The sequence below is a fragment of the Octodon degus genome, unplaced genomic scaffold, assembly GCF_000260255.1.
Source record: "Octodon degus isolate 3935 unplaced genomic scaffold, OctDeg1.0 scaffold00207, whole genome shotgun sequence".
In the NCBI taxonomy this organism is placed as follows: domain Eukaryota; kingdom Metazoa; phylum Chordata; class Mammalia; order Rodentia; family Octodontidae; genus Octodon; species Octodon degus.
Window position 1 is genome coordinate 3,534,783 of NW_004524783.1, and position 27,312 is coordinate 3,562,094.

A 27,312-nucleotide genomic window follows, 5' to 3' on the forward strand; every position below is an offset into this window, starting at 1 on the left:
CTGCCCCCAACGCTTATACAACTTCATACTATAAACATGTACTTTGGTAGTTTGATTTCTATGGCAACAACTAACAGTTTTGAGATTATAGAGCTAAATGTGCTAGAAAATGTTAATAAAAAATTTTGTGGCAGAGCTGCTTTTGGTAATATAATAAATAGGCTGCATCTCATTGTCTCAGTACTGTGCCGTGACAATACAGCTACAGGTATTTTGTGAACAGGACCTCCCTAGGTGCTAGGCTGTGTATTAGGTATTTCAAGTATCTTTCCCTTCTCACGACTACCTTGCCAGTGGGCATGGCCGTCCGCTACTCCGACCGGGAAGCGAGTGGCTTGCACGGCAGGAGACAAGCCAGAGCACAGAGTCACGGCAAGGGCCGGCACGGGCCCAGCTGGGTTGGCCTATGCTCACTGCACCCTGCTTTCCACAAACTCTACAGAGAGGAGTCTGTGACTTGTGACCAGGACTTGCAGAGACTGTGCCAGAGAAGTGGCCAAAGAAGGAGGAGGCCTCTCCTGCTGCTGCTGCTCTGCCAGGGAGCTGCAGGCTCGAATGGGTGCAGGCCAAATGATGGCTGGATTTAACCCAAATACTGGAATCCTGAGGACACTTTCACACCCTCCCTTTACTCTGGTAGTCTTCCCAGGCCTCCAGGCCATTTCTGTAAGGCACTTAGTTTCTTCTAAAACATGGACAGTCTCCTTTTTCAGGTTACTCACCACACATGAGCTCAAAGGCAATTCTCCTGGCCTAAACCTTGGCTGGACCATGCAGGTGCTACTCACAGCCGTGCCTCCGCAGGTGAACACCCGGGAGCTGGGCTGCGGCGCTCTGTGCTTGTCCTTAGACAACAGCACTGGTCCTGCGCTGCACAGCCCCAGACTAAGACACAGCAGCCTCTGCCTCTGCCTCTGCCTCCTGGGTAAGCGTTCAGGTTACGACACGCTAACAAGATGTCAACTGGCTGCCTCTGTAATGGTCACAGCTGTCAGGCCACGTCTGTTCACTGGACAGACAGCAAGGTGCCAGTAGGTGTCTACCTCTCCTTGTCACCGGAACCACCTTCAGGTGTTCACTGCCTACCTGTTGCTTCCTCCTAGCTGAAGCTCCCTTGCTCTGCACGGCCCCACAGCGGAGAGGAGACAGATGTCCACAACGGAGGACACCCGCCCCCACTTCTGAGAGACTTGGTGGTGGAAATAAACCCATCAAGACTGCTTAACTTCTTCCTCAACCACAAGCAGTTTAACAAAATTACATAACAAAGGAAGAAAAGGCTCAGATGAGCTAACCCAAACAAGGTATTAATAGAAGTGCAGAAAAAGGAGACATGCAAAAGTAAATTTGTCTAAATATATACACACACAGAGACACAGACCCTTTCAGGGAAATGTATTTAAAAATTTATAAAGTGATCGAACACTCAACAGAACAGTTCTGTTCACTCACGCATGCCTTCAGAAAAGTGTTACGGGCCAGGCCATCTGCCATGGAGGACACAGGTGGGGGATGGGGGGAGCCACAGAATGGGGGGGCAGCAAAGCCACCCTTCTGCTTGAGAACAAAGTTAAGTGACAGCACGTGAGCTGGAATGCCCCACCCACCACGGGCGCTGTGGCCCCTGTCGGACAGAAGTGAGCACCGCCTGCAGTGGCCCAAGGCCCGGTGCCTGTGTCTCTCCTCCAGAGTAAGACTTGGACTGGTGGGGAAATATTCCCATGGGACAGATTCCTTTCCCCCCACTTGGCCAGCTTAGTTTGTTTGGAGTTGCTGTTGGAAGTTTTCTTGAGGGAATTTTTTTTCATCAGATGAGTCAAAAATGCTGCAAAAATAAGGCATAGAAGAGCAAAACCAAGCAATGAGCAAAAAGCTTAAAGTGTATAGATTTCAATTTAAATAGGAGGTAGACAGCAGGAAAAGAACACTCCAAACCAAAAGGAAAAACAGCGAGGAAGGCAAAGGCCGAGAACCCAGTCCCGAGATAATCTGCTGGTTGGAAAATGCAGATACGCAGAGGTGCTGCACTGAGGAGGTTAATGATCTGCTTCTCTTGTTAAGAAGACACAACAAAGCGAGGCTGAGGAGTTAGTAGAGATGAGAGCAGGCACAGTCTGCAGTCCTCGAGGGTTAGAGGTGCTGCGATCACTGGGCATGGCCACACCCACACAGAGGCCACCTCTGGTCTGTCCCGAGGCGAGTGCCGCTGGGCAGTGCAGCAGAGCTGGATTAGTATGCAGGAGAGCACGGTGGGCGACACAGGTTTAGAAGAGCTGGCGAGACAGAGGTGGTGGGGCAGGCGGGCGCAGGCTCCCAGGCGCTCTTACCCCGTTGCTCTGGGTGGACTGCACGGACTGCTCGCTGGCCGAGGAGCAGGTGCTCATGCGGTCCGTATCTTTGCTGGGGGCCACGTGGCGGTGTGTCTGCCGCTGGAGGGAGTCACTGTCCCCCGGGAAGGTGAAGGAGCCGGGCCGGCTGGCAGGGGATGCGGGGATGGAGCTCCAGAAGGAGCCCCCCTTTTGCAGGGGGCTGCTGGGAGGAAAAGGCTCCTTGCCGAAAGCAGAAGGGAATGTGGCAGCGAGAGGCGAGTTCAGAGGTGAGACGGCCCCGGGCCGGGGCTTGCCCAGGGGCAGTGGGCCCAGGGTCCCCCGGGCATCCTTGGCAGTTCCTTCTTGGCTTGTGCCAGCAGCACTCCCAGTGGCTTTCCTGGGGCTGTCCATCACCTTCATCTTGGGGATGGGCTCTGCTTCCCGCTCAGGACCTTCGCAGTCTCCACGCGTGGGGAGCTTGCCGGGCTGCCCAGAGCCAGCCTCAGGGGCCAGGCTGCTGCTGCTGCGGGGAGGCAGTGAGGGACTGGGAGCGGACATACCTGACATCTTGTCTGCCTCTGCCTGGCTGGAGGCTGCAGAGGAGACCAGCATGGGGGGGTGGTGTCTGACAGGCTGCGGGATCCGGGAGGGCCTGCTCCTGCTTGAGCTGGGGCCACTGCTACAGCTGCTGGGGACACTTCCGTGGCTGCTGCCACCACCACTGGAGGCCCCACCACCACTGCTGCCCCCGGCCCCGCCTCCGCTGGCCCCGCTGCTGCCGCCGCCGCCTCCCCCGCTGTGGTTCCTCTGGTACTCGATGGGTGATGTCAAGGCTACAACCAAACAAGTCACAACAGGAGACTCAGTCAGGGCAGCAAGGAAATGCAAACCACAGTGCAAAGGAAAAGGGGTGCCGTGGGATCAGAGGAAACGCAGGGTGACTAGTCATCATGACCAACAGGTGCCCATGCTGCAGACACCAGAGGCAGGAACGGCAGAGCAAATGCCTTCGTGCTTCATGCCTGTTCCCTGAAGGGTTCAAATGACTGGTGTGTTCATGGCAGCAGTAGGAGGCAGAGTGAGGGGGAATGAGAATGGTGGGAGTTCCCACAGCAGGCAGGCGGTCTTGGGGCCCCTATGCTGCGCACAGAGATGGCTGAGGGACCTGCGGCTGTCACATACAGGCAGCTACAGACTGGTTGTTTTGCAGGTCAGACTAAGCAGGCAAGGGAAGATACCCACCCTAAGTAAATAAGTAAGGTGGCCCCACTAACCACCGTGAAGGCAGGAAGCTGTCCTATCTCTGGACTTCTGTGATTTTATCACAGTCATCTGGATGAAATGAAAGAATTGTAGCACACATGACCCATGGAAATGAATTTTTCAGGTATGCAAACCTCGAGGAAACAACCATCAGATGTAGTGCTGCTCCTGGGGAGCGCTACTGGCCGTGGCCTCCCACAGGAGGGGACAGAGAGCGAGGGGAGGCCACCATGTTACTGTGGTCCCGAGCTGCCCCCAGAGGCCCAGGTGCTCAGAGGCAGGGCTCTGGGATAGAGTGCTGCCCTCGCCAGCAGACGGCCACATGGAGGAGGCCCTGACTGGACATACTGCTCAGGACAGTGCTCAGGAAGGCTGCGTTCTTCCCGCCTCTGGTGCTTGCCTGCTCGCTCCGCCAACAGGTAAATTTTGCCTGTATTTCCACTTTTGAGCCAACTGATCACACACCAAAATCTCTGAAACTGAGCTAAAATAAACCTTTTCTTCTTTAGGTTGTGCATGTCAGATATTTTGTCCTTGCAATAAAAAGGTGACTAATACAAACACCTAGACTTTCCTGCTCCATTCACAATCTTGTTTCTGTAGAATACTATGTGGGTGTCAGTAAACTTTAGCATCATAACCTAAACACGTTTGCAATTTGGGGCAGTTTATTCTATTTTATATGCAATGACAAAGGTTTGGAGACATCCAAATCCCACACTCTGAACTGATGTTGGTACTGCACACTTAAGAACAACACATGCAAAGAGTGCTTGCACTCACAGACTCTGAATCTGATGGCAATGGCCAATGTCAATGACTGTCAGGCAGCAAGTGGGACAGGAGTCTGCAGTGAGCATCTAGGCAGCTGACTGCCACTTGGCCACAACACCAGTGACTTAGGGCCTTTCACTGAGTGCCTGTGAATGGGATGTGACGTGTGGAGGTGGCTTCCTGGTGTGACATGGGGAAGAGCACAGCTGGGAGCCCAAGCTAAGAGTCTGATGGCTATTTCAAATTCAGATGCCTCGGCTTCCTCATCTGTAAAATGGGCCCAGTAGCAGCACTTGCTGCACTGGTTAGGATGGTGCCTGGAGTAAGGCTAGGGCTAGGCTCTGTCATTATTAATACACAAGAGAAGACACAGGGGAAACAGAAAGAATGCGTATATTAGTGAGGAAGACACATTGAGGGACAGAACACACGTTACCATTTAAAAAGTTGCGCTGGTTTTCTAAGATTTGGTTGATTTCATGGATCCATGTTTGCCGGACACTCGGACTTGACGAATGTAAAATGAACGTCTCTACCACATCACCCGTCCTTGATGTCAGAGCAAATTTACAGGGATCATTTTCCACATTTTCCTCCAGGCAGAGGCAGCTCACCTTGAAGGAATGAAAGCATTATTCACAACAGCTAAGAGAAGCAACCCAAGCCTCCAGACACTAACGCAGGACGGACGACATGCGCTGCACAGGCCCAGTGGTGCAAGCCCAGCTTTAATGGGGGACGCACTCACACACACACTGCAGCCTGGATGAGCGCTGCAGACCTATGCTGAACGCAAGAAGCCGAGAGGAAAAGACAAATGCTGTGTGTCTCCACTTAGATGGGGGCCCCAGGGCAGTCAAATTTGTGAAGACAGAAAGCAGAACGGGTGCTGTCGGGGCTGTGGAGAAAACGCGAGGAGGATTTTAGGGCAGCGGTGGCAAAGCTGTAGCATGTGTGCCCAGCAGGCTGGCTGTGGTGCTGAAAGCTCTCCAGGACTCATCATCACTGGCTTGGGGCTTAAGAGGCAGAGAGTGCCAGGACGTGCATCTCCCAGGGGCCTTTGCTAAGGCCTCAGCTCTGCTAACTGCCTCATCCTTGGCTTGTCACAGATTTAGTGCCATTTACAATTACTTGGTCTGTTTTTCTCTCTACTAGAGGGCAAACTATACAAAGGCAGAGAGCGTCTGTTTGCCCATCCCAAGCCCACGCCTGGCACTTGGCACTCAGAACCTCCTCGCTGAATGGGAGAAGGGAACGAGACACTGAGGAACTGCTTGCTTTGGCGACACTCCACAACTGAGCCTTTGCATTTCAATACAATTGTATTTGCAACTGCACAAACTCTACCCGGGGAGTACCTATGGCCACAGAGGTGTGTATAAAACGGCAGTTCAGGAGGACAGACAACAGAAAGGATGGGACAGACTGAGTCTCACATCCAGGAGAAGGCTTTCTAAATACTGAATAAACCAGTATCAGACTATCACCATGAAAAGGCAACAGTCTGTCAGCAATGCAGGGTGCACTCGTGAAGGAAAACTGCTCACACACAGTACCTTGATGCTGTTTTTAAACAGGAATCCTGGCATGGAAAAGCCCTTCTTTTTATCAAGTGGTTCACTGAATATGACGATCTGCTCAAAGAGGAAGACCCGCCTCTCTTTGCAGCGAGGCAGAAGCCCTGTATCTTGGTCTGTCACCAAGAACGTGTCTTGTAAGAGCAGCTTACCCTGGGCAACAATTTTACCCTAAAACAAGAAAAAGAGAGCAAAGAAGGGAAGAAAACATTGTGTTCTAAATTATTCAATATTCTTTGTTCCTTAGATCACCTCCCACAAAGTGACTTATTTTTCCCTTACTCATTCATAAAACTTAATTTCTTTCTTTTACTATGATGAACTGTTAGCTCCAGAAAGAAGAAACATCTAAATAAAAGTCTTGCTGAACTCTGTATAAGTCTCAGCCTCATTTAGAATTCGAGCGTGAGAGTGAGTTGTGAAAGGGCTTGCCTCACCCTGGAAGGTAGTTCTCTAGGTGGAAATACAGGCCTGGGGCAGCAGTCAGCGCCTCCTGCCAGGAACGCGCTGTGCTGGGGCCCTCCAGCGACTTGCTGCTCCTCAGGCCCGGGAGGCACGGCACCAGCGAAGGCTGGCACTGCAGTGAAACAGCTGGCAGGAAGCTCAACAGCTTCTATTTACTCCACGGTGAGAAAAACAAAGGACACTGCGTCTGCAGTCACCTCTGAGATTCCTAGCAGCACAGCACCTGTTAGACTGATCAAGTCTGCAGGGAAGACATAGTCTGGGGTCACCTGGGGCCCACTTTTTCCCTAGCTACCATGGCTTTATGAATGATAGGAAAGGAACCTCGGCTCTCAGGGTGGTAGAGGGCCTGAGAGACAAAGCCTAGTCCTGCCTGTCTCTTCTTCAGCAGCTGGACTCTGAGCAGAGAAGGGTCCCAAACAATGACATGCACCAAAAAGGGCGAAAGAAAGTATCAGGTTAAAATGAAGCGAGATAAGACAGAAAAATACACAGAAAGGATCAGCTTTCTACACATGCAGAAAATAAATAATCCCGGAGAAAAGAAAGGGAGGGGAGGCAGAGGAGCCCTTCCAAAGAAGAGCAGCTGTATTACATCGAATCCTTGCAGCCGGCCCACGTTCATCATGTCGTTGCAGCGCTTGGGGACTATGCACATGACCTCCACGGCTTTCTGCAGCGGGGAGAAGGCAGAGTGGACGTTCAGGTTCCCCGTGGGGAGATCAGTGTCCACCCTCCCCGACGCCTCCACATTCAGAGCCTCTCCCTCTGGCCTCTAGCGCACAGACCCCCTACCACACACACTTAGGAGACTGTTCCCTCAGCTGGGGCCCTGCTAGGGCAGAACCCAGTGTGAGGAGACTCCAGGACTTGGGGGATGAGCGCGGAGAGGGCACAGCAGGATGCACAGTACCTCTAACTCTGACGTGTCCAGGCTGGCTTTCTTGGAGTACTTGAGGAAATCCTGTAAAGGAGTGGAGAGAAGGGCGTGAGGGTGACAGTGGCAGCCTCTGTGACAGCTCGCGTTGTGTCAGGCCCTGGGCTCAGTGCAACACTGTACTTTCTTATCTCATTTTCAGAGACAAGAAGAAGGGATTCTGGTGGCCAAGGGGAACAAATCTAAGGTTCCCGCTCTTCCCCAAGATGAGCTTTTGTCCACTTCAGCTCGCATGATTTATGTGGCATTGCCTTGAATCCAGTTAATTGCTTACATTGGTTTAGGGCCACTGCTGAGCCACCTGAGCCCAGCAGAGTAACAGGCCAGAGGAGAGCTGGCAGCGTGGGGCAGGGAAACAAGGTCACTTTTACTAATCTTCTGGGGCAAATGAAAACTGTAGACAAGAGTATGAGATGTCTTACAAGACTGAGTGAGGTGGCTTTACATTTCTTACAAAATTCATCCCCTACCGGCTAAGCCCACCCTTCCCCCAACCACTCCTGCCCCGTGACTGTCCCTGGGCCTCACCTTTAGCAGCAGCTGGTATTTCATAATTCTCTGCACTGGTTTGATCAACAGGTCTGTGAGCTGCAACCTGTGGCCAAGGCGCTGCTTTAAGTCCTGGGGTGGAAAGAGAGAAAAATGATCTTAGGTGTTTCTTGTCACAAGATTTTTTTAGTTCTTCTGATAGTTAGAAAAGCTACCTACACACTGTTAATGGAACATTAAGAAAACCCAGTCGCTTTGCATTAAATCCTACTAGTGCTATGCCGTTTCTCAGGATTTCCAGTTTTTGCACTTAAACCTTTTTGAGCTGTTTTTCCAAATAAGCATTTTATATTTATTAAAATGTCTACTTAACACTGCTTTTACTCATACAAACATATGTCATACTTAAATTTTTAGGCAAAAAGGTTAGGAATTATTGTAAAACTATAATGAGCCTTAAGTTTAGATTGGTAAAAACTCTTATTTTTAATGACAATTCTAGTCTTCTGAATGGTGAGGGTATGACCATAAACTAATTCATACTTGTTTTGATTTCTAAAAAAGAAATATACTGATAATTCTTACCACTCATGCTGAGTTTCTGAGGGATACTTTAGTTTTTAGAAACTGAAATGTAACAAAGATTCATAAACTCTGTTTCGGTACTGGTTCTTACCTCAAAAAAGGTATCGATGTATTCTGAGACAATGTGCTCCGACTTTGGTTTATTTTGACAATAAACTATGTACATGTGCAACCTTCTCTCCTAGGAATGAAGAAGGCAGACAAAGGGGCTTAAGCAGTAACAGTGGTGTTCAACAGAGTGCAAGAACAATGTGCATTTCCACGAACTCATAAAGGGTATCGCCCTCACACTAAGCTACAGCGCTAAGGCAGAACAGCAGCTTCTGGACGCATGACTGACCAAGGCAGGGACCCCTAAGGTCCGGGGCTGGCAAATGTGGACAAAAGGACATACTTCTTAACACTGGACAGAGCATCACAGCTGCCCCTGCATGGCCTCCCAGCATCCCGGTAGGCCAGCCTGTTCTCAGGAGGTTACGAAAAGGTGCCACATCCCAAATCCTGGGAGTGTGGTATCAGACTCCTTGGGCTCTCAGGCGTGTCAGTGGTTTTGCTCTATATTCACAGCAGCGCTGTCACTCACCTCTTTCCCGGCACTGATGCCTGTGCTCGTGAGCAAGGCCGGTGGTGGGTGAAACTGCTGGCACTGTAGCAAGCATTCTTCATTGCCACAGATTTGCAGTTAAGAAAACCCAACTTTGGCTCAGAATGCCCTTGAGGAGTAAATGTTTCTTGTCTAATTAAAAGCCCACCACGGAGTGCACATCTTTTGAACCTTGTCACAACACAACAGACGCCTGCACCATGCCTCTGCTTTGTGGGAAGGCACCGTGTGGTGGCACCGCCAGCCGAGTCAAAGGCTGGCCATGCATTGCCAAGTTTACTTGAAAGGATGATGGACACAGACTATATTTCTCTGCACTCGGCTGTCAGCTAGACATTTTCTTAACATGGATGAAATAAGCCTGTCATTTCAAGGCAAACAGCTGGCAGTGCATGTGAATAATGAGAACTCCAGCAGTCAAGGAAAGAATTTGAATTTTGGGAAACATGTGTCTACCACTCTGAACCTGACTATGCCCAGGCTTTCCTCAAGAGACGGGTAGTGATAGCAGAAAGCAGTATGAAATGAGTATCTGCATGGCCTGCCTTTGTCAGAGACTCCTTTCAGCTGCCCTGTGTCCAGGGAAAGCACCTGTGGACACAACAGGGCAGCTCCACAGAGCTCTGGGCAGCGAGGGACAGGCTGGGGGACAGGGCTCCAGATTCCAGGCTGCACTGACCCTGAAGCAGCTACTGCTTAAACCAGCCTCCGAGGATGATAAACAAGAGGGGATTTAATCCGCAACTCTCTGAAATGGTCTAGCATGCTTTTACTCTTGCAAACTACAAGAGATCTCTCCTTTAACCTGCTGACTAAGTAAGACAACATCAGAATGCAACGTAATACTACTGTACTCACGTGTTTAACAAAAAGGGAGCCTAGTTTTTCTGGATCTTCAAGGCACTTCTCTAACTCTCCTAAAAAAAAGCTGGGAAGAGGCAAAAGTATCAGAATCATTTCCAAATTGGTGTTCTGATTTAGATTTAGGTTCACATTTTCTAAACAGTCTATTTAGATACAGGCACCTGGGAAGAGCTCAGTACATACCAACAAGTATAAACCACACAGAAAGCATTTCGTTAGGACCTGAAGAAAACATAGACATAGTTGAGAAAGACAAGGCAGAAATGAGAGCACCTGCAGATGGCAACCTGCCCTTCTGGAGGGCCAGTACCATTTCTTTGATTTTTTTATAAAAAAGTTTTAATGTATTTGGTTGTTGTAGGGTCTCACTGTATAGCTCAGACGCATGGTGATCCTACTTTCAGCCTCCACAGTGCTGGGTTGTGGGCATGCACCACCATGCCCAGTCTCGGTAGCTGGCTCAGCCTGTCCTGGGGGCAGTGTTGGCACAGTATATGGTACTGGGGATTGAACCCCAGTCTCTGTGCTTGCCTAAGCTTGCCTAAGCAGGTGCTTTCGTCCACTGAGCTATCTCGCCAGTCCTATTACCATTTCTTATTGCCACTTTTTTTTTTTTTTTTGGCGGAGCTGGGGATTAAACTCAGGCCCTTGCGCTTGCCAGGGAAGCGCTTATTCCACTGAGCCAGCTCCCCAGCCCCTTACTGCCACTTTCTTAAGGATACACGCACTAGTACTGCTCACTGATTTCTAAGAGAAAAAGCAATGTCCAAAGCATTGTCCAAAAAACAATGTCCAATTTTTGTTTCTGAAAACTTGGTCTCCATAGCTATGACCTTCATGGTTATAGTATAATAATTTTTAAGGCTCAAATGTAGAACAAATGTAAAATATTGAATATGTTATTTACAACAGCTTTCTGAAATTTTCTCAAGTATCAGAATCAACCTTTAGGCTATAACTGTTAGCTCCTATTAATACTTTTTTTTAATTTTTAAAAAATATTGATTTGGTACAGGGTCTTGCAATGTAGCTCAGACTTGTAGTGATCCTCCTGTCTCAGCCTCCCCAGCGCTGGGATTACAGGCATGCGCCACTATGTCTGGTTTCGGTAGCCAGCTCATGGCAGGGCTGGCACAGCATGCAGTATTGGGGATGGTACCCAGGTTGTTGTACTTGCCAGGCAGCCGCTTAGACTGCTGAGTTATCTCCCTGGCCCTCCTTAATTTTAATAGTATTACAATTAGTTATAATTAGCCAGGTAAAGAGTCCTATGCTTGTGAGCTCAGCACTCAGGAGAAGGCAGGAATATTGCCCTGAGTTGGGGCCAGCTTGGGCTTCACAGTGAGCTTAGGGCGGGCCTGAACAACGCAGTGTGGCCTTTTCTCAATAAGTAAGTGAATAAATAAATATTAGATATAATCACAATAACAAAATAGCTGAAGGAACATTGCTTTTCACTTCTTATAGTTTTTTTTTTAGTAGTATGTTCGCTTTCATAATCATATGCTTATACTTATATTTGGCATTTCATTAGCCTGTAAACCAGCACAATTCAGGCTGTATGCAACTTTGCAGTGCTGTGGTGTCACAAATCCCCAGCCCTACAGATGCTGTGGCAGGCAGAATCTGCAGATAGAATTTCTGTCCAGTTATCCCAGGAGTATCATTTATGCTTCTATCACAGCCTTACAAACCAGTCTAGGGAGTAGAAGACTAAATAACAGTATAAACATCCTTCTTCAATTTGTTTCACAGTGTTTCTGGGGAGGGACAGTCTACAGAGCTATAACGTGACTTACGATGTCAAGTGAATTTGACATTGCCAGGGCTATAAAAATAAAGACCTCCATTCCTGGGTGCAGAGGTTTTACATTCCATTTGGAGAGATAACAGAAAACTTCATACACACCACATTGATACCTCCTTATATTCATAGATATTCTGCAGCTTAAGGGCACAGCTACATTTGTTGTCTGAAGAAGAGAACCATCTGACTGGCACAGCCAGGCCTAGTGGAGAAGCACTTGGCCTCAGCGTTAAGGGAGAGCAAGGCTTTGCAGGTGGGGCCAGCATCTTCCAGCAGTGGGAGCAACCCTGTGCAGCGGACAGCAGGAGCAGCCCTGCCACGCACATGCCCAGAGCCTGTAGCTGGATGTCCCACTGTAAGTAGGTGGCTAGCAGTAAGAAATCCCCAGGAAGTTAAGGATTTTTATTATTATTTCTTTAATGTATTTGGCACAGGGTCTCACTATGCAGCTTGGACTTGCAGTGTTCCTATTTTCAGCATCCCCAGGGCTGGGATGACAGGCGTGCACCACCACTCCTGGTCCTGGTGGCCAGCCGAGTGCACCCGGGGCAGGGCCGGCATGGTATGTGGTGCCCGAGATCGAACCCCGGTCTCTATGCTTGCCTAAGCAGGCATTTAGTCCACTAAGCCATCTTGCCAACCTTGACAATTAAGGGTTTTAAAAACTACAACCAAAGATGACTCAAAGGGACCATTACATAGATGTTCTCAGTGCTTTATAAGTATTAACTCAGCCACTCTTCATGACACCTCAGTAAGGGGGTGCAGAGGAAGAACAGAGGCGCAGAGCACGGAAGCCAATGACTGGAGGTCAGCGCTAGGCCAGGTCTAGGCTGGTGCCTCCAGCCCGCACTTCTAGCCCCTCCCTGGCCAGCGTCTTGAAGCACAAGCACGAGGATGCTTCCCTATGCCATGAAATGCTACTACAAAGCTCCCTGGTACAGCAGCATGTCCTCCGCACAGCTTGCTCTGGGAGGCCACAGGTAAGAAAACAGAACCACGCCTGCGTGCTCCTTTCCCACTGCCTTGCCCGGCTGCAACTTGGCGTGGATGCTGCGCCCATCACCCAACGTGACGTGCTCTACGTACTCTCTGTGCCAGTCATAAATCTGATGGATGTTGCCAAACACAATCTTGTCTTTTCCCTTCATGTCATCAGGAACACCATCTTCTTTCATAAGTGCCATGTAGCCCTGCATGGGACGTTTAAAATAAGGCTATTTACTGAGTATCCTGAATCAAGTATGAGTTACCGACTAACCATCACCCGATAGAACAGGCTTTATAAACTGGCTTTTTAACAACAGCTGACTGCATATAGTGCCACACTGTGCATTAAAACTTCCACCTGACTAGACTGGCATTTAGCCTGCATAAGGATCTCTGTGCTGTTTAATCTATGTCCTTATTGTTCACCGTGACTGCAGACTATAAGTTAAGTGGCTTATGTTGCACAAGTAGTGAAGAGCTGCCATTTTCAGTGGAATGTGCGACCAAAACTACTGTCCTGCACATATTTGCACAAGTGGAGGATTATTAATATGTTTGTATGCTTAACTTACTGGTAAAAAAGGCAGTGGTTTTGCTATGGCTACACAGGGCTCAGCAATGTCTCGTCAAGGAAAATGGCAACACATTTATTCTGTGGCTGTGAGAAAACATGATGCTGCCACACCAAGCTCTGAATACACAGATTCAAGATGTAACCAAACAGAGAGGAGGCCAACTGACTCTTTCAACCAAGGATGTTACCACTTCTCTGGTGACATCTGTTCTTGAAAAACAATTAAAAGCAAGAGTGCTGTATGCTAACTAGAAAATTACTGGATATAGTCATTTAGAAACTTGATAATATATTTGTATAAATCATACTAAGATACAGTATGCAGAAGAGTTTTTACAGTTGACTATAGATTGCTAAGGTAACTGGTTAAATTTTTTTAGAAATGCTCTCTTGGCCATTTTGCTGTTGCTGGCAAAAGTGAGACGCTTTAATGTGAGAAGGCTATCACTGTTAAACTGCCTGAAGCCCCACTCTTTGGTTAACTCTTGGGACTGCCATAGCTAGGGCACTTCTGAAAATACGCACCTCAACTACACAGCCAAGGTCTCGTACATAGTCACGCTCTGTCTCCACTAATTCTTGCAAAACATAGCTAGAAAAGAAAAATATTTGTAATCCAAACTTGTTTTTGAAGATACTCATCTTTGGACTATACAGTAAGGTATCACATTCACACAGCTGGGACTTACAGTCCAGGTGTCCCAATCACAGGTTCAAGCGAGGGACCCAGGGAGTCCTGAACCTCAGAAGACACTCACGCAGACACACATGCCTTGGCACACCTGGGGTTGACGCCGTATGAGATTCTGATCTCGCAGAGGGACAACGAAAAGAAGCTTGGGCTTAATTCTTTTATAGAGCATGAAGTATGGGAAGCAGCCTTTTTTTTAAATGATTAAGTTATTTCAAAGATCAATGGAGACACAGAAAAAAAATTTAATTTACATGGCTAAAGTCTTGGATCTGTGTCCATCACTCAAAAGTATATGATAATGACCTTTATGAGGATTTAAGATAAATAAAAGAATCTGACAATGGCAAAATGGTGTTCTGGTACAGGGCAACAACTGATTTGGTATGTGTTATGTACACGTCCCAACTCCTCATAATTAATGTAATTATTATGTACTGCAAACATGGACTTAAAAGAAGTGTTTGTGGGGGCCAAGGAGATGGCTCAGTAGAATAAGCACTTCCCTGGCAAGTGCAAGGGTCTGTGTTCAATCCCCGGTTCCACCAAAAAAATAAAAATAAAAATAAAGAAATAAAAGTGTTTGTGAGGTTCAGTACTAAAATGACAGTGGACAATTACTTGATCAGGATAGTACACTATTTCAGTTGGCCTGAAAAACTTCACTCATTCATTCATTCCTTAACCAGCATCAACATGATACCATCTCTGTGTTAAATGCCAGTCAAGGTGCTGGGACGTATTTCTGAATAAAACCAAGTACATGCCCTCATGCGCTTTACAGTTTCTCTCTTCCAGAGGTGAATTTAAACTGTTTGTAACTTATTGTGAGCTGCTTTATAGGAGTTGAAGAATACTACCACCAAGTCATATTTGAAAAACTGGTCATATTTTTTGAGACTGGTTTGAACTTTATATTGTCTTTCTTTCATGGCTATACATATACAATAGAAAGTACAGGAGCTTTTTACCTCGATGGACAGAAGTTATTCTTGCCTGGCATCACTTTTAGCTATAAATTGTAACAGACAAATAAAAAAACAGAAATTGCAGCTGTGGCTTACTGTACCCTTATGAGGTTCTGTGAGCTTTACACACACACAAACACACACTACTCACTAGGAGCCCCTGAGCCTGCTTTTTGCTAATCCAAAGATGAGTCCTAATCTCCGTTCTGAAGATAACAAAGGAGGGAACCTGGAAAATAATAGAATGAAAACATTTCTCTCTTACTGCCGTCTCTTTAAGGAGCTGGATTTCCTTTCTTCCATCTCATCAATGGGCGAAGAAGAAGAGAGAAGGGAATTGTCTGAAGGGTTGAAGGATGGACTGCTACTGTCTCCCTGGTCAACCAGGAGTGAGCTAGGACGATCCTCCAGCGCCTGGAAGACATTCACATGATCAGTGATGGCGACTGCCTACTGTCCATGACAGGCTGAAATTAGGCTATAAAAATCTAAGACAGAAGACACAGACGTGTTGTCAAATTAGAGCACCTCACCAAACACCTGTTTTGGCGCTAGTATATTAACGTCAGTAATACTCATCCTATTTTTCCCTTCATAGTAAAAAATAGAATCTGACCTCATCCTAAGCAGAGCTTTGAGGACACAAAGTCTGTTCATGCAGTCTTGGTAAAACTCACATGCTTAAAAAATACACCACCTGCTGCTGCTTACAAAAACCTGGCACTAAGGCAATTAAAGAAGTTTAATCAAAAGCTATATTCTTGCAAATAAGCAACTGTACTGGATGCAGACACTGGGCCACGATGATCAGAGCTGCGCCACGCTCATCTGCTCAGGTGCTTTTGCTCTGAATTCTGTTCAAAAGCAAATGGTAGAGACAACTGCTCCATGTTTCCCTCCTGCAGGTCAGAGTGCAAGGAGGTAATGCTGGACTCTGCTGGTGTCTGTGGGGACATCTTTAGGACACGAGCAAGTGCCAGGACCAGAAACCGTGGCGTCCAGCCCCTTCGAGCCGCCTGCCCTCTGCTGTGCCTTCATGGGGCTGGACAGCTGGAAAGGGCGGAGGCCCGGAGAAGACTCGCTGCCTGTCATGGTGCTGAACTCCCACCATGTGTGCTGCTCATCATCAGGGGAAAGTCTAACAAGGTAGCCAACACGGCCTGTGATGTCTATGTGCCTGAGTACCTACAGGTACCAAGGCGTCACCAGCACAAAGGTGCCTGAGAACTGAACCCCTGGGATGAATTACTCCTGAAGCTCTCTGTGCTTGGTCGTGTTTTGTAGGTGGGTCCTCCTCATCTTTCTGTTTCTCATGTGAAGATGGATCTCCAAGGTTAGTTCTAACAAATGCTTTTCTTAGGACTCCCTTCCCCACCCTTTCATCCAGGTTTTATATCAGACTTACTTTTTTTTTTTTTTTTTTGAGATGGTCTCACTATGCAGTTTAGGCTGGCCTTGTGCTCGCTTTTATAGCCCCCAGGCTGGGCTCACTCACAGAGATCCTCCTGGCTCAACCTCCTGAGTGCTGGGATTACAGGTGTGTGCAACCACACCTGGTACAGGGCTGAACGGTGGGCACCCAGATCCAGAGCTGAGACAGTGTGCGTGGGGATCTGGGGCTGATACTGCATGGCATGTGGGGTGGGGGAGTCGAACTTGAGTCCTTGTGCTTGCCAGGTAGGTGCTTATGCCTCTGAGGTATCTCTCCAGCCCCTCAGACTTACTTTCAAAGGGTTGAATTATCTTACAAATACTTCAATTTCCTGTTTACTCCTCCTGTATATTTCCACAATGTTGTGAACTTATGTACTGATTTTCTCTTTCTGGAGGTTAACACATTGTGGTTTCAATGTGCTTGTTTTCTAGCTCATTAATTTCTGCATTAACCTGCATGAATTCACTTCATTTCCATTTATTTTGCTGTTTTTCTAACATTTTGACTTTTAAATGTTATTTGTTTTCATTCTTCTATTTTCCTTCGTATCTTGATCAGGGCAAAATGCCCAAAATTAAGTTTAAGTAGTCACTGAGACACAGATAACTACTACTGTTTTGCCAATGCTCAGGAAAGATGCGAAGCCTCTAAAATAACCTGCATGGTCTTTCTGGGAGTGCTATGAAGCAACACTTGTCATTATTCTGCAAATAAGTGTGTATGTATATATTTATTTTTTGAGACAGTGCTTCATTATATAGTTCAGGCCTTGAATTCATAGTGACTCTCCTGCCTCAGCCTCCCGAGTGCTGGAGTGTACCACCACACTAGGCTCTCCAAGCCCCTAACCTGCTTTCCAGGGATGGGGAGACAGCTCAGCAGTCTAAGTGCCTGCTTGGCAAGCACAAGGACTCAGCTTCGATCCCTAGTACCGTACACTGCGCTGGCCTTGTAATCTCTGGGTGTTGCACTGGCCACCGAAACTGGCCATGGTGGCACATGCCTGTAATCTCAGTTCTGGGGAGGCTGAGACAGGAGAAGGATCACTATGAATCTGAGCTGTGCAGTGAGACTGTGTATCAAATAAATAAATAAAAGATTAAAAAAAAATTAAACTGGGCCGGCAAGATAGCTCAGCAGACTCAAGCACCTGCTTTGGCAAGCACAGGGACCAGGGTTTGATCCCCTGTCCTGCACACTGCGCTGGCCCTGCCCCAGGGGCACACTAAGCCAGTGACCTAGCCCAGGCATGGTGGTGCACACCTGTAATCCCAGAGCTGGGGAGGCTGAAAACAGGAGGATCACCATGAGTCTGAGCCACATAGTGAGACCCTGTACCAAATACACAAAATGAAAGAAAAAAAATTAAACTGCCTTCCACTGTAATTGTATGCAACTCAGGGAACAGGTTTCATGGTAGCTTTTCGCTTTTCATTCTAAGCTTCAGGTTTTAGGTTTAAGGATGTTCAGTTCTATAGACATCATGTAAAGTTGAGTAGCTTCTCCCTTCTCCCCAACCCAATAAATTAATACATGGCTTTTCATGGAAAATTAATTGAGTGTTCAAATCCAATCAGGAATGTGCTGTAGCCTCTGAGACCACCCTTCAGACAACAAACAGGATGGTGAAGCACTGACAGCAGAGACTGGAAGCAGGATAGGTAGAGTGATTCTGAAGTCATTCCCTAGAGCTACTGGAACAGTACTTCCTGTATGACATCAGATGATTAGTGACAAGAGGTACAGCCCTGCAAAGCTGCATCTTCCTGAAGCCAGACAGGGAAGGAGTCCAGGTTACACTTGAGGGCAGCGTCAGAAGGGAGGAATCTTCCCTATACAGCATAAATGTGACCTTCCCCATTGCTTAAAGCCCAACGGAACAGAGCCTTGGTAGCACCTTAACAGCAGCACCCTATTTATGATCCCTAGTTTGCAAAAAAGACAGGCTTGGAGAGGCTGAGGGACTTGCTGGTGAGACTCAATTCTAGGGAGGAGACTTTGGACTCAAGTTGGTCAACCTCTGAAACACTACCGCACCAGCTTTGTGTCTGGTGACCTAAGAGGTACAAGTGAGAATGATTTTGTTTCAACTGAGTGAACAGAGAACATGTCACTCCTCAGGACTGAAGGAGGACAAGCCAGTAAGAATGAAAGCGACTATGCCAAAGACCCTGTTTCCACCTTGAAGTCCTCTCATGAACAACTTTCAGAGACACTGAAAGTGGAATGATCCTTGCAGGAAAGCCAAATGCTGTCTCTCACAGTGCCCTGGGGAAAACATTTCAATGGTTACATGTGAATAATGTAACAATCATGTAACTGATGGGCGAGAATTGCTTTTTAAATGTTCATGGATGTTTGAAAATTGTGGATGCAGTTTAGGCACTTTTCATTTATGACACTGATCAACTTGTCTCGTTGACAGTAGGCAGCAAGAACATGGCTGCAACTTACTTCATATTCACATGATTTCAAATTCTTGACTACTGGAGTCTAAGTTCTTATCTTCCATCCTAGCAAGCTTCCCGTGGAACTTGGTCATTCACTGTGTCTTGTCCAGAATTATGTGACTGCTCAGGAAGAAATTTCTAGCTACATGAGGGCGACACCTATAGTCTGATTCTATCTTACCCATAATGTATATCTATATCTGATGTAGCCAAGCAGTTTACTGGAGGGTGTGATGCTTGTATGTGTGATTAAATGGTATATCTAACTTCTGGTTAGTATAAAAATAGAGAAAGATAAACTCCTAAATTCCTAACTATATTCCTTGATCTAGCAATTCTTTTTTTTATTTCTGGCACCAGGAATTGAACTTAGGACCTTACACGTGCCAGGCAGGTGCTGCACCACTGAGCTGTATCTATATCCTTGTCCCTGATCTGACAATTCTAATGATGGAGACTGATCTTATAGATATAATCACACTTGTAATAAACATGAATATTGTACTGAAAAACTGAAAACAAATGTATACGAGGCATTTGTTACGTAAGTTGTAATACAATTACATCACCGTTCCTTATTAGCTGGTCAAAGTTTTAAGTGGTCTGTGCGACTCAGTTCCCCCACGGAAACTGTAAAATGGGATCATGCATGCCTGCTAACTGGGCCACTGGGAGGACTGGGTAAGTTATTGAGTGCCTGGTTAGGGTGGTATCTGGCTTTGGGCAGGCCTTTGGTGATGCTATAATCATCTCAGTCATCACAGTTATTGAAAGGAAAAGCATTTATACACACTGCTGTGCATACTAAGTCTCAGGGTCCTACACGTGGGATGACGGCATTTCTCAAGAATATGCCAGCAAGGGAGATGTCCAAAGGGAAACACGCCAAGGTGCACAGCGGTCATGCCCCGAGCAGGTCAGTGGTGGGAGCTGAGGGCTGATTTGGGGAAGGTGGCTTTCCAAAGATGATAAATACACTTGCACAAGTAGTGGGGCATATTTGCTTAAAAGGTTAACACTGTGGCTTTTCCATTTTATTTTTAAGAAAACCAAACAGATAGATGGGCATAACGACACACTTCTTAACTCCAGTACTCTGGGAGAGTATGGCAGGAGAACAGAACGTCTAAGCCCACCCTGAATGCCTTTGTGAGGTATACCTGAAAACTAAAAAATTAAAAAGGGCAGGGGTGTAGCTCAGTGTTAATCCCTGGGTTTAAATTCCTACTACTGAAACAACAAAACTGAAAATATTCATTGATTTGGATCAGTCAGAAGCAATGTATGCTTGATTAACTTCAAAGAACATATGGCCCTGCCACAGGGCATGCTGAGATGGCGACTGAGGCTGGGTGTAGTGGTGCACATCTGTAATCCCAGCGCTTGGGAAGCTGAAAACAGGACGATCACTATGAGTCCGATCTATGTAGTGAGACCCTGTAAAGCCCTGTACTTTAAGGGGTGGGGGAGAACATTTAATTTGGGGCTTTTGTAAAGTTGATTACCATGCTAATCAACTGATAACATAGGACTCTCTTAAGGAAAAATAGACTTATGCAATAATGGAAAAAGATGTTCTTGGAGACAGTCAAAGAAAGCGTTGAAGCCCAGCGTGGGTGCCACGGACCAGGCTGACGGGGTAGGGATGCCCAGATTTGCTGTAACTCCAGGCAAGGTGTGTAGTGAGAGGTCAGCCTTACACCAGGGAGGCTGGTTGCGCTTGATAACAATGTCTTTGGTGACCTCGGGTCTTGGGTCAACGCAGAAAGTGCATACCAGTGATGGCAAACCTCTCAGAGCTTCAGTGATACAGCCTGCCGGGGAACGCAGGCAGGTTTGCCACCACCGGCAAAGCGACTTACACTTACAGTGGACAACTGAGGCCACGTGGTATCTCAAACTCCAAAGCGGTAGGAAACTCAGGTCAACCACTGGAGCAGTAGAATACACACACACACACACACACACACACACACACACACACACGTGACTGAGTCCAAATGAGAGGCCTGAATGCTGAGGCGCAGGTGGGCTGCCATACCAGCAGAGTGCTCTCTGCGTTGTGGACAGGGTTGCAGGAGGTGTGTGCTGCTGGATGAGTGGAGGCAAGGCCCTGGCCCCAGCATCTCTTGACCCTCTGGGCACCTGCTATCTAGGCCTCTTTTAACCCAAGTCTTCACATCCAGTGAGCTGTAAGTGTGGGACTGGTGGCTGTCCCGAGTTCTGTGAGTCCTTCTGACACGCTGGTGAGCCTGAAGGCGGCTGCAGGGACCCCATAGTCACTGTTGGTCCCTGAGGGTGGCCTGGTGGCCACAGGTACATCCTGCAGACCCTGGCAATAGCTCCCGGCCCAAGCACCTCTGGAAAGCTTACCATCTTGCTCTTCACGAGTTCCTCAATGGCACTGACGAGTTCAGCAGCACTTGGCGTTTCGGAGCTGGTGGGGCGGACAAGTAACCGAGAGGAGGCCTATGAAGAGGTTCAGCAAGAGACAGGGGAAGGGGAGGCCTCCTGTTAGCAACCGGACAGACTGTGAACCCCCACAAGCTCCAGCTCTTTTCAAAGTAACTTCAGACCAAAAGACCACAAGTTCGTCTTTGTTTGCGTTTATTTAGAGTTGTCCTTTTACGTTTACAATATTCTGACAGGAAACATTAACGCCTGTCTGGGTGCATGTGGAAAGTGGACCATATCCACTTTTAATCCTCAGGCCTGAAACATGACAACATTTCCAGAGCGGTGACTGGGCATGGGAGAACCCTAACTGCCACCTCTGCACCTGCTGGCTAGGCTCCAGGCTAGGGAGAGAGAAACAGTGGTCAGCAGAAGAGCGAAAGGCTTCAGGTCTAGGGGTGAAACCTCAAATAATCGGGAAGCGAAACAGGGTATCAACAATGGCTTCACTGTGCTTATAGGATTAAGAGAAGGAAAAACGAGAAAGAAAAGGAAAGGAGCCAGGGCACAGTGACCAGACAGGGACGAGGGGGACAAGCTCACCATTTTCTGTGCCATCCATTTCCCCAATGCTTAGTGCAGAGTACAGAAGAGCTGAGGCCTCACAAGCTATCAGACGCCACTTATGGCTAGAATCCAGGGTGTAACGGGGTCGACAGGAAGGAAATCTGGGGGAGGGGCTACTAAGTTTGAGTTTCAGTAATTGGCAAACATGGTATGTTTGCAGATTACTTGCACCGTTGGTTAACCGGGAACTAGAAGGGGGCATAAATAATATGAACCTTGCTTCATATTAAGGACAGCAGAGATGCATGCGACACACGGCTAGCTGTCCTAGCGATGCATTGCTCACGGAAGACAGGTACAGATTTATACGCTTACAACAAGGCTTTTTACATATGTGGGTTGAAATATGCACTTTACAAAACAAATGTCAGTTTGGTCTAGTGGAATTTGGAATATGGGGTGAAAAAAAAAAAAAGAAAAAATTCAAATGGAAAGGTAAGGAAATTGAGCCAAAACAGACACAGAACACAAATCAACATAATGCTGCAGTGAAAGTTTACAAAAAGAGAAAACAAAACAAAACAAAATATTAGTCACAATATAATATACTGTCTAGGAACAGCACTACAGATTTTTGTAAATGAAGAATTGCTACTGATAATACCCAATGAGGTAACACGGTAACCAATAAATGATTTCAGCAAACATAAGAATACAACACAATTCTTTAGATGGAGCGGGAAAGAACCCTCTTATTTGGTGAGTAAGTAAACGAAGCCTCATTGTTTGGACAAGCACATAAGATCTAAGAAATTCTGGTTTTCTGCTTATAAAAAAGGATAGTATATGGGGTTATAAAACAGAAACTATCAGACAGATCACTTGGTGCCTAGTCACTGTAGCACAGGCACCGAGCTCTATCTCGACCCGGCATCCCCTTCCCTCTCCCCACCACAGAAAATGGGGTCTGCAGCTCAGCTGCATAAAACCAGGAGGGCTCAAGCCCAGCGAAGAGCCTCATGCTCAGGCCCATAGCTCACTGAAGGAAGGAGGAGGTGGGCTTCTACAGCAACATGTGCTTTGGGTTAGGACAGCACTGGGCACGGACCTGACCTCGCGGCTGCAGCCCCTAACTATGCAGATCCTGGGCTGTCAGCCACAGGGCAAGTGACTGCGCCAGGACTGACCAACAAGGGAGTCAGGGCGGCGAGAAGGGAAAGGGTAGAGAAAAATACATAGAAAACACAGCTATTTTATTTAGAAAACTTAGTTACTGCCTAAGTCAAAACCTAGCAGAGACTTCAAAGCATGACTTCTAACACCTACAAGAGTGAGGGGGCACAAAGGAACAGAATGCTAGGCCGCATAAGCAAGCCATGGTTACCAGGTTTCCTCTTTGGTATTTATTTCCAGGGTTCTTCCATTTAAATGAAAAAACAAAATTATGTAAGAATTCATAACAGATTTACATGGCTTGAAGCCTCTGCCTGAATGCAAAGAGGAGACTCACTGCTCTGGGCTGGTCCCTATACTTAGCGATGTAGTCCCACAGTGGATGCTGGCAGTGGGCCTGCAATCACGCTCAACATGTTGAAAAATGTAACTGGATAGGGACCCAATCTTAAAGTGCAGCCCATGTGCAAAACACCTCAGAGCTAAAACAAAAACTACTACCTCCATTATTCATTTAATGCTGCGTTCCAGCAAACTGCACAGGGTTTCTCTTTTCTCTCAGGGACTCTAATATATCTAGAAGCTTAAACATTACTTTAAAGCACAAATTACTGAAGCATCATTAAGATGTACTGAACATATCCATATACCCAACGGGTGTGAGAAACTGCACAGTTGGCCTAGTGCTTATTCTAAGTGGACACACTTTATCCTCCTGGGTCACAAACATGCTGCTCTGCCTTGGAAAGGACCAGGCTGCCAGTGCCTGGTCCACGTCCCTGGGGTCTCCTAGCTCATGCAATGAGTCTGGGGAGGAGCAGTTTCTGAAAGGGCCCTGCCCCTGGCACCGAAGCATGGGGTCCCCGTACCTTGTCGTCCTGTGAGTCTGGCTGGAGGAGGCTGTGCTGCTGGATGGCCATGGGCGGGGGCAGCGGCACAGCGTCAGCGCCCTCCTCCCCTTCCTCCTCCCCGCAGCTCTGCATCCCTGAGGAGGAGGACTTGGAGAGTGTGCCGCTGCTGAGGCCCTCGTTCCGGCCTCTCTGAAATCAAATTCACATTTGCTCATTACATGCAAGGCCACAACTGCGTGTCAGTCTAGGCACTGGGTCCCAAGGGGTTAACTGGAAGAGCAGGGTGAGGGCAGAAACAGATGACCGGAACCAAGAACAGGTTCTTTGGACTCTGAAGGTGGCCTCCCCTTCCTGTGCTGCAATCCAACCACTTGTTTACCATCTTGAATAAACAGAGGACCATGAACCTGTCAAATGCAATGACTGCTAACATCACGTATCTCCATGATGCCCCCCAAAAGGTTCAGGAATCTGAACCATGCCCTCACATCTGTGGAGTTCCTTTCCTTAGATTACCTCCTGAGGGTAAAATTCACTGAAGTAGTAAGGGCATAAAGGCAAGTACAATTCAAGATGTGAATGGAAGTAAGCATCACATTCACTTTTCTCTATTTTTTTGGGGGGGGGTTGGGGGGCTCAGCTCGCCCTGAGGGCAGGGCTAGTGCAGCCTGTGATGCCGCAGTCTCCTGTGCCTGCCTAAGCTTGCTTAAGCAGGCACTTTAGACCACTGAGCTATCTCAGTGGCCCTTTCTCTACTTTTGCTTATGAAAATATTCAGTTTTAGCTCTATTAAGAGAACACAGATCTATCAAACATAGTTAAGTCTACAATGACCCACCTATTCTAGTAAAAGCCCATGGCAAAATATCCTCAGGAAAAAACCTAGCAGAAACTGCATGTCTGACAAATCAAAGATATGAGCTAACTCCAATCCTCTTTGTCTCTGCCTTGTCTCTTTCAAATTTGCATGGAATTTGAGGGGGGTCCGAGTTTGAAACTGGGCGCTTCACCAACACCTTCAGTGCTGAAGGATGTTTTAGCAGTTGTGATGGAATTCTACTTCTTGGAGTATAATTTAAAATCCCCAGGACAAAAGGAAATAGGAAAATTCCTGGCTGGCCTTATCTCTTATCTTTGGTGACATGGGAACGGCTGTTTATTTTTTAGGCAGCAAAGACATGAACTGAGTATTCTGAATTTAGATAAAGATTTAAGTATAAATTTTGGTAAGGTGTGGGACATAAACACTTCACAGATCTTTCCAAGTTTAAAACTTGGCTTCGGCAGCAGAAGGCTGCCATGGAGTCCCAGTAACCTGGGACACCTTGGCAGACACTGCATGGCCAGTGCTAGCGATGTTTGCAGGTAGTACTGGGGCTGCCGCAGCACTGGGACGCAGGCCAGGGCTGAGGGGACTCCAGAAGTGCAGCTGTTAATCCCCTCTACACTGCTAAGTGGAGAAGGTAATGGGAATATGTGATGCTGGTGACTTCTGGACAAACCACAGGTGTAACACAGAAAACCAACGTAACAACTTGAGAGAAAAACTACTGGCGAGGTCCCAGCCTTGGCCTCAAGAGTTCATATTATTTTTAAAGATTTTTTTTTTTTTTTTTTTTGTGGAATTGGGAATTGAACTTAGGCTCCTGCACTTGCCAGGCAAGTGCTTATCCTACTGAGCTATCTCACCAGCCCCTGGCCTCAAGAATTCAACGGCAACGGCCACAGAGACCCACCTCCTCGACAGTCTCGTCCTGCGGGGTGGCAGCGCTGTCATCTGAGTCCTTCTGAGAGCCTGCATCGGTGCTTTTACGAACTTCCCTGCTCTTCTTGTGCTTGTGGGCCAGCTTCTTCACGTGCCCGTCAGCCTTGCCGCTGCTGAGCCGCCGCACGGGGCTGGTGAGCCACTTGCGCAGGGTGTTGCCTGGCCGTTTGGGGCCTGGGGAGCTCTGAGCCCCAATCATGTGGGGCTGCAGGGAGGCGACGGAGGCAGGGGGACTGGCATCATTACTGGAGACAGACAGCGAGTCTGATGGGACAAGAGGAGGGGGTGTTTTATCGAACCTGGCACAAATCTCAGCCTGAAGATGTGAACTGAAGCCAACACGCTTCAGGCCCCCAGCTCTACAGACGCTGTGAGCTTCGCTTGCTGGGCAGAATCCTGAAGGCTCCCACCAGTAGAACACAGATTAAAACTCTTTAGTTGCCTAAAATACCATAAAGAGTAGAGAACATTTAAAATTACTTTTACCCATTTTCATGAAGAAAACACTGAGAAAGAAGAATTTGAAGAATAGGTAGAAATGTTTTTAGCTACATAAATGGATATATTCAGCATCAACTGATCCTGTCAAAATATGTATCAGCTTGGCTCGCTAACAATGAATTAAAGTACACCACACACATATGAATCGAGAGGGTAACCTCTTGTGACAGAAGGTAACAAACCACCCATGTGGAAAGGCCCACACCTGGAAGAAGCTGGTGACTGGGGGAAGAGGCTGCCGTGGCCCCTGCCCACAGCCAGACCACACAGGCACAGAGTGCAGCAGCCTCCACAGAGTTATCTCACATGTTTGGGTAAACACCATCAAGAAGTCACAGAAGCAACAACACATAATCAGAAGGAAGAAAGATATCTCCTCAATTAACCAAAACACTTTACAGCAAATATATCCAAGATAAGCTTCTCATTTGACCTCAAAACTTAAGACACATTCAACACCGGATTGAAGATTCTGCAGGAAGAAAAAAAAAATGAGTTTTAGATGGTAGTAGACATGACAACTTTGTGGCATTAGGTATTACTTTGGAACTAGAAAACCAGTGACCATGAACACTGCATGGTCTGTTCCCGGATGTGTGACTAAGGGCCCCACAACAGTGATAAGGAGTAATATGCTTTACTTTAGGAGAGAAATGGAAGGCAGGAAGATAGCTCAGTAGAATAAGCACTTGTCTGGAAGGCGCAAGGGCCTGAGTTCAATCCCCAGCTCTGCAAAACAAACAAACAAACAAACAAACAACCCCCAAACAAAAAAACAACAACAACAAAAAAAGGAGTTAAATGGAAAGGATGTCTGTCACATGCTGTTTGTGCAAATCTTTTGAAGTCTTGAGACTATACTAAAGTTAATCTTTGAAAACAGTCTTCTATACCCATCCCTGTCTTAGCGGTGCTTACCTCTTTGGCTGTGAGACCATTAGGTGTGACAGAGAGCCAGAGGGCTAATCCCTGCTTAACCCTGTGAGTGCAGTCCTCACTCGCCACAACAGCGGACACTCATCTGGCTGCTGTCCTGCTCTTTCTTAGCCTGGGACTCGGCTGGAGGAAGGTGGGTCTCCCACCAAGTGCTGCACTTTAAGCAGCATCATTCATTCTTTACAAACTGGATTTTTCATGGAGGCAGACTGGTTCAAAAATGAGCAATATCTGTTAAGGAGTAATAACCTTCTCAGGGGCCAGGGAGATGGCTCAGTGGAATTAACACTTCCCTGGCAAGTGCAAGGGCCTGAGTTCAATCCCTGGTTCCACAAAAAAAAAA

General features: G+C 47.3%; 1 protein-coding gene across 12 annotated transcripts in view; it reads right to left on the reverse strand.

Moving 5' to 3' along the window:
* Positions 1-27,312, reverse strand: part of Trio (trio Rho guanine nucleotide exchange factor) — a 374,802-nt gene that overhangs the window by 15,236 nt on the left and 332,254 nt on the right. For 11 of the 12 annotated variants that reach the window (XM_004644739.1, XM_023704920.1, XM_023704921.1 and 8 more), the window contains 14 exons: positions 25,504-25,796; positions 23,786-23,956; positions 21,156-21,251; positions 15,163-15,311; positions 13,764-13,830; positions 12,764-12,867; positions 9,862-9,931; positions 8,491-8,580; positions 7,854-7,946; positions 7,302-7,352; positions 6,984-7,061; positions 5,903-6,094; positions 4,783-4,960; positions 2,328-3,142 (listed from right to left, as the gene is read on the reverse strand). In XM_004644739.1, coding sequence (XP_004644796.1) covers positions 2,328-3,142; positions 4,783-4,960; positions 5,903-6,094; positions 6,984-7,061; positions 7,302-7,352; positions 7,854-7,946; positions 8,491-8,580; positions 9,862-9,931; positions 12,764-12,867; positions 13,764-13,830; positions 15,163-15,311; positions 21,156-21,251; positions 23,786-23,956; positions 25,504-25,796 — 2,447 coding nt within the window. The remainder of the gene's footprint in view (positions 1-2,327; positions 3,143-4,782; positions 4,961-5,902; positions 6,095-6,983; positions 7,062-7,301; positions 7,353-7,853; positions 7,947-8,490; positions 8,581-9,861; positions 9,932-12,763; positions 12,868-13,763; positions 13,831-15,162; positions 15,312-21,155; positions 21,252-23,785; positions 23,957-25,503; positions 25,797-27,312) is intronic. The other variant, XR_002818831.1, reaches the window with a different exon arrangement.